Here is a 7,693-nt window from a genome sequence, read left to right on the forward strand (position 1 = left end):
GAACTGATCTATTTAGAATGAGATCACTTTTGATATCACTAATTATTGAGTTACTTAATGGGAATTGATGAATAATTAACTTTGAGTGAAAGAAAAAAAAAATACAAAAATTAAGAGTCGTACAAAAAAAAAACTAGGTTTTAAATTTCTACGCCTAAAGCAATTATTTTGGTTGCGTTATCACTTGACCGTCCTTGATCTTCGGTAGAGGCACACATAAAAATAGCTATTTTGATAAACAATTATGTTTATTTCACGCTCTATTATCAGGTGCGTCAAGGAAATGAATGTAAATAAGAAATATTGTAAAAAAATTGTGACAAAATAAAAGAAAAATAGAATAGAAACTAAAATTAAAATAAATATTCTTTAAATAAAGTATGGAGAAGCAAATCCAAGTGCAAAAAACTACTATTTTTACACGTCGGGGATATGTTTGTCTCTACGAAAATGCGCGAAGAAAAACCGAAAACAGGAAAATTAAAAATATTGTTAACTGTTTTTAGTTATTTTTCTTTATTTTCGTAGCTAAACAAATTCCATTTTCAATTTATTTTTGTCCTTTATATTAATTTTATGAAAGAAAGTAAAGAAAGAGAAAAAGAAAAAAAGGATTGGTGCATAGTAACTCCCAGCTTATTGAAATGGACTAGTATTTCAGTGAAACTTGTTAGGCAGTTGGATGTAGATACAGCCTTACGCATTTCAACTACATTAAAAAAAAAAAAAAAAAAAAGATAGAACAACGTTGTTAACCCCCTCTCACGTTGCAACGGACACAATCACTTATATCCTAAATTACTCCACCAACAAGAGAAGGGTAGAGAATCTTTTTAAATGAATTAAAACAAAATTAATTATGTTTAATTCAGCTGAATGCAACATCTTGGATTGTGCCTAACAGTTGATTCACCGCCGCCGCAATTTCATCCACCGTGTTCAGCTCGCACCCCTCCTCTACCTGCTCCGTCAATCCAAACACAGAAGAATAAGAAACCATGGAAGAAGCAAAAAAAAAAAAAGTGTTGGTTGAGTAAGAAAGAACCTTGACGCTGATGGAGTAAAGAACCATGTGGTGGAGAGTGGTGACATTGAGGTGGAGAATGGTGAGTCTGAGACTTTGAAGGCCGAGAACGATCTTGATGAGATGCGAGGGTTGTTTCTTCGCGAGAATCTTCAGATTGGCATGACTATCGACCATGGTGACCTCAATGTCTGCTACGGCCCACTGTTTCTGTTCCTGCTTCTGCGTGCCACGTGTCGTGTACTGAGGAAACGTGAAGAACTCGGCAAAGGGTGTTGTCCACCCATTCAACCCAACATTCTCTTCCTCGCCCTGCTTCCTTCTCTTTTCACCTTCCATTGATTGCAAAACCTGTTCCAACTCCTTCACGAAGTTAATGGCCCCTCCAATGATAGAAGCTTGGTCACCCTGTTCAAGTAAGTAACCACCTACTTAATCTTACACTAATTCTTAACTAATTAACTAACTAATCATCATTAATTATCGACTTACCCTCTGAACGTAAGAGGAGGGCATCAAGGATCGGAGTACGGCTAAGTACTCGTTCATCTGCTTTCTGCGGTTCCGTTCAACTGCAATGTGGGTCATCCTCTGGTTTTCGATTTCTTCTTTGTTTTTAGCGCTCTTCGTACGGCGCCGTTTGCGTCGAGTGGTGGTGGTTGTTGCGGTGGCGGTGGCTTCGGCCGAGGAAGAAAGAGGTGGGATCATGGATTCATCGACGGTGCAGGCTTCAGGGGAGGAGTGAGAATCCCATTGTTCCTTCACATTTTGCAAGACCGAGGTAGAAGAGGAATCCCAGGTTGTGTATAGATTGTCCTCTATGTTGTTGTTGATGATTCCTAGGAGGAGTTTCTCTTCTTCCGCCGCTTGAAAACCGTAGTTGGGTGCTGCTCCTACTGGGGAGTAAAAATAATCCTTGCAAGCGTACGGAAACGGATCTTGCGGAAATACCACAGCCTCTAGCGCCATTGTTCGTGAGTTTTCCTCACGAGGTCACGAACACAATACTTTTGTGGGAGATTATATATATATATATATATAGAGAGAGAGAGAGAGAGTTGTGGGAAGCTACAAGGGAGAGTAGTGGAGAGAGGAAGAGAAGTGGGAAAAGAGATGGAGAGAGAAGAAGAAGAAGAAAGTTGAGGTGGAAGAAGAAGAAGCACTACTACGTTACCAATGGACCAAACAAACTCTCCCTTTTATCAACGCATTACCGAGAAAGCTTGTTACCTTTTCAACATGATTATTATTCAAACAAACAAAAAGCTACAGCACCCTGCACGTGAGGTTTCATTGCTGTTCTAGACCACTTCATTGATCGCGTAAACTCAATTAGCTACACACACACAGATTCTCTTCGCGCTTTCTTTAATGCTTTATTTCCAATCATAATGCCCATGTATTATTAGTTAATGTCCTCAGAATAACTACGTCATAATTATTAAAATGCTTGCCCTGTGTGTGTCAGATCTGTATCGAAATGTGCTATGTTTTTTCAAACATTTTATGCTGTCTTGTGTTATTCACTTGCGCTGTATAATTTTTCGTTCCCTCTAATTTCTGGAGAGGGAAACAATTCACTTGCGTTAGAATATCATAGTAGAGAATACACGACTTCAATCTATTTCGTGAATAACGTGGTCTTATCCGGAGTTGCACCATATTAAATTTTCAAGTACGTGAAAAAAAAAATGAAAGCATATGGTAGGCGGTGCTTGAAAATGTATGATTATACAATCCAATAATCAAATGACATCTAGGAAAGAACAAAAAATGGTTGTTGCAAAGAGGCAAGGACGGTCATCTCCTTCGTCGATATCGACACATTTGGTGAAACAGAGGGACAAGGTGGTCCTTTTAGAATAAAAAATGAAATGTGGTAAAAAGAAATAGAAAAGGAGTGGATGGATAGAGTATAAAATTGTGAGTTTGTGTAGTTTGATTTGGTAATAATGTGGTCGGGTATTGGGACATGAAAAAGAGAAAGAATAGGAGAAAGATCCATAAAGAGAAGAGAAGAAAGAGAGTAAATAGGTGAGGCATAGGACAAGGTTCAGAGTTCAGAGGAATCCATGTGACCACACAACAGAAAGGGCCATTCTGTAATCATCTTCCATCAACAACACACACCATTCTCCTCTCTCTTTCCTTTTACAACCATACTGTGCCCTTTTTTTTTTTTTTACCATTTTATATATTCATATTTCATGTTTACACAGTAAATATGTAAAGTTCCATTTTCAGGATTTAGACGTGCCAACGTACACGTAACAACACCATGCTATGTCAGACTTCTTTACACCACATTTCTCTTTTCTTATCAACAAAAATTATTACCTCTTTTGTTAAAGTCATCAAATTATTATTATTATTATTATATCCACTAAAGTTAAAACTCCAAGTATCATTAGATTAAATTGAAAATAGTAAAGACGGGTAAACAAGAAAAAACGAACAGAATTTTGCAAGAAATAAATAGATTGAATTTGAAATGTTGTTAACGAATCAAAGTATAATACTTTTGATGTAAAAATTATTATAATTTTAATAGAAATAATGAGAAAAGCATTCAATTAAATAAATTCATATTATTATTTAAAATTTATTAGACTAGACGCTCACACTTATACCAAAACTCATGGTGATTCTATATAAAACATTTATATATATAAATTAATAAATTAACAAAATTGTATATTTGATGTTTCGTATTTGAATTCTCTTAATAAATTAAAAGGTTAAAGGTTAAATTCTTACAGGATAAACTCATTTATTATTATTGTAAATCTATCTTTGTATGAAATATGTATAACCAAATCAAATCAGATACTCAATAATGTTTTTTATTAGATCGAATTTGATTATTAATGGCTAAAAATTTCACATTTATTATTAGAATTATTTGGCATGATTACTGCGCTCTATCTCTTTCAGTTTTTACTTTCTGTAAATCTTCTAAGAAAGATGGTGTTCAAGTTAGTGTTCTGTTATACTTTTCAGAGAAATAAATAAGGAAATCTAAAAGTTTTATCTCACAATTCACTTTTATTTATTAGGTTATTTCATGAACTTTGTATTGCTCACCGATTGAAAACTCTATATTTGTCATCACTTATTATTAGTTATTTTCTGAGAAAAATTGACTTTTTATAGAATTGAAGATGTTTCTCTGAACAATTTTTTTACTACTAATTATTTGTTCATAACTTTAATCTTATTACATATAATTAACACAAAATTTATTTCATTTCTGCCACATACATGTTTGACAGGTTCAAAAACCATTAATTAACCATTTGACTACATAACTGTAAGCTTTCTTCCCTTTGTTTTCTTGGGTCTCCCTTCTGCAGAATGTGAGTAACACAATATTATTTATTTATTACCATTATAATATTCCCTCATTTTTTTATTATAGTTCCGTTGCCAACATCTGATATTCGAGTATAAAACGATTAATCTAATAAATAAAAATGGAAACCCAACTGGCATTCCTTTGAATTATCAGAAAAAAAAATGTGGATTACGTGTTTCGATGACTGCTTAACCATAGAACAATTTGGCACATTAAGATACGTGGATGCTAGAATATAGGTATAATTTTATGCTACATCTACAACTACTACATCACTAAATACTATTATAATTCATTTCTTAATTCACTACCTGTTCACGGAATTATTGTCCGTACTCATGCCACCGATTTTCATTAATTCAAAATCATATTCATAAATCATGCATTATTCTGCCATTAATTTAAACCAACATGCGTATAATTAAACTTCGTTCAAAACTATGTTAGGATCGTACAACAATAGCCTCATAATTAATAACTATTTCTACGATCCTCTCTCGTGAATGCTCCAGAAAAACAATACGAGTGCGTAACGGGATTATTCTTTCTGGTCGTGTATACGTATACATACGCGTATTTTTAAGAGAAATGTTAGGTGTCGCAAATCCATTTTAAAGATCGTATACGCTATTGTTAATGAAAATGTTCACTTTGAAATTACAAATCACATCACATGCAATGATTCGTTCGGTACTTCCATGATTTGCGCGCGCGTGTGTATCTTTGAAGTATATAGAAATAATACGTGTATGTCTACGGGTATGGTACGGGTGTATTTTTGAAGTTAGAAAAAATTGATAAATGTATAATTTATTTATCTCATTTTCCTTAAAAAAAGTATTAAGAATGAATGACGTGTGTTATTTACTTCATCTTAAAACAGTAAGAATTAAACATCCATAGTTCAGACTATCATGTTTTGATACGTAATAATTTTTAAATTTATTCTATATATGTTATTTTATTTTTTATCTTCTATTTCTCTTAGCACTATTCAAGCAAAAGAAACTATCAATATCCAACATTACTTAGCAATAACTTACTGTGAATTTTGGTTTAAAATAGTACGATTTCAATACAATTTTCTTAAATAATATTTATTCAAATAGTAATATATTTACTTGCTAAATTGGAAAGGTTTCGATGTTGAAAATAAAATTCTAAACAATAAAAGAGGATTGAATTCCTTTACGTAGCATATAGCTTGATTAATAAACAGTTACTAAATGTCAAATAAAAACTTTTGTAATTTTATTCAACTAATAGGTCTAATTCAAATTCTTATTAACATATAAGAGGTCTTTCTGATTTATACAGTTCTTATCTGTTTATTTTAATTAATACATATATATGTATATATAAGAGATAATAAATTCATAATTATTTTTTTACCAGTTTTTAATTATATAATTTTACCTATATATGAAAAAGAATCATATTTCATAATTATTTCACATTTCATTATAAAAAATAATATTTTTTATTTAATATAGAATATATAATTGAACAATCTCTTCTTCAAAAATATAATTATACAATATCATTTAATTTATATAAAATCACTACTATTTATTTTCTTTTACAAAAGCTTATCCTATCTCACTTCTTATATGATCTTTTTTTTTCCTTCAACTTCTGAGTTCTCTTGTTACTCGCATATATATCTTCTTTTTAACTTATGGCCTCAAATTCTTTTAATATTAAATTAAAATCTTTTAAACAATATTTCAAATTTAAACAAAAACAACATAAAAGTAAAATACATTATACAATTAAATATGTATAAAAGTCATATTATAATTAAAATTAATATTCACATTAATATCTATAATAATATATTTATAACAATATATAAAAGAAAATTCCTATTTGGGTTCATATTTCATATTTTTATTCTATCATTAATTGTATTTTAAAATTAAAAAATCAAAAAGTATTTGAATAGGAATAAATTATTATCCAAACACTAAAAAATATACACACTCTTCAATAAAACATACACTACAAATCATCTACTTTAATCACCGTTATTAATTTTTTTTATTCTTGAAAAATGAACTCAAACTTACATCAGTCATTAATGTAAAGTCTTACAGAATTATCTTCTTGATTTCGATTTGAATTAGTTTTTTTTTTTTTGTAAAAAGTAGCACCCAAAAAAAAAGAATTTCTTGGTACGTATATCCTTCACTTGTAAATATGGAATGCCTTAATTTTTATAATTATACATTTTAATAAATAAAAAATAAAAGTATATAAATAGTCTATAACATTTTATTTATTTTTTAAAAGCTTTATCTTTTTAAAAACCACTTTACCTAATTTTATCTAAACTTTCTACAATATCGGCAGTCCCAATTTATATACGGTAACGTGAAATAGTTATATATATTTTAAAGATTGCATAATATAGATATGTATACAGTAACTTGTAAAACACAGAACAACCACAGAGACATCTAAAGATTAACATAAGAAGTTGTAAAAGGATGAAAAAAAGTGACAGAGTTGGTGCAGTTTGGAAGAGACGCAGGAGCTAAAAGTGAGTGGTAAATAGAAAGAAGGAGATAATCCAGATTAGTGATTAATTAAAAAGTGAAGATGTGTGTATGAGTTGGTTAATTTGCATGTGGGTGGAGCACGAAACACGCGACCAGAAACTCCAGCCGCGTCACAGAGGCATGAGGAAGGAATAAATAAAAGCAATTTGTGTAATATAGTATGTTAAGCAGAGTGATTCGGTGAGAAGAAGGGTATTGATTAATGAGCTAAAACCCCTGTTGTGTTTCAGGGTTGTTGACTAGTTTAAGAAACCAACCTAAAATTCTGGGAACCAGCGACTTGTTTTACTTGCACAGATTCTCTTAATCACCTTTCTTTATGCTACCCTAACCTATGCCCTATGCCATGCCATGCCATGCACCATCCTCAACCACAACCTTTTCTTATCATCAAAACTTGTGCTCTACGTCTTCATGCTCAATTTCCTAAATTACGATCAAATTTTGACTAGTCAATTTTGATAATTTTCATTTATAACATGAACTGATATTTTTAAGTAATTTTAAAATATTAAAAATAAAAAAATGAAAAATTACTTAAAAAATAACATTTAAAATCGTAAGAAAAAATTGTCAAAATTTAATAGTTAAAAATTCATTTTCATTTTGTAAATATCTCATTTTTCAGAATTCATGTTTACTACAAGTTTTCACTTCATCGTTTCACTACTAAAATATCACATATTTTTTATCAATTTTATTTTAAAATATTTTCTTAGTAAATACATACAAATTTTGTTAAGAATAATGATT

General features: G+C 30.7%; 1 protein-coding gene across 1 annotated transcript; it reads right to left on the minus strand.

Moving 5' to 3' along the window:
- Positions 1-618: 618 nt before the first annotated feature.
- Positions 619-2,434, minus strand: LOC114162666 (transcription factor bHLH94-like). The gene is made up of 3 exons (XM_028046621.1): positions 1,517-2,434; positions 1,046-1,432; positions 619-961 (listed from the first exon to the last, which is right to left on the minus strand). Exons 1-3 carry the CDS (start codon positions 1,991-1,993, stop codon positions 869-871), a joined length of 957 nt encoding a protein of 318 aa, XP_027902422.1. The 5' UTR covers positions 1,994-2,434; the 3' UTR covers positions 619-868.
- Between the last annotated feature and the right edge of the window lie 5,259 nt (positions 2,435-7,693).

The sequence above is a fragment of the Vigna unguiculata genome, chromosome 9 (assembly GCF_004118075.2).
Source record: "Vigna unguiculata cultivar IT97K-499-35 chromosome 9, ASM411807v1, whole genome shotgun sequence".
Classification (NCBI taxonomy): domain Eukaryota; kingdom Viridiplantae; phylum Streptophyta; class Magnoliopsida; order Fabales; family Fabaceae; genus Vigna; species Vigna unguiculata.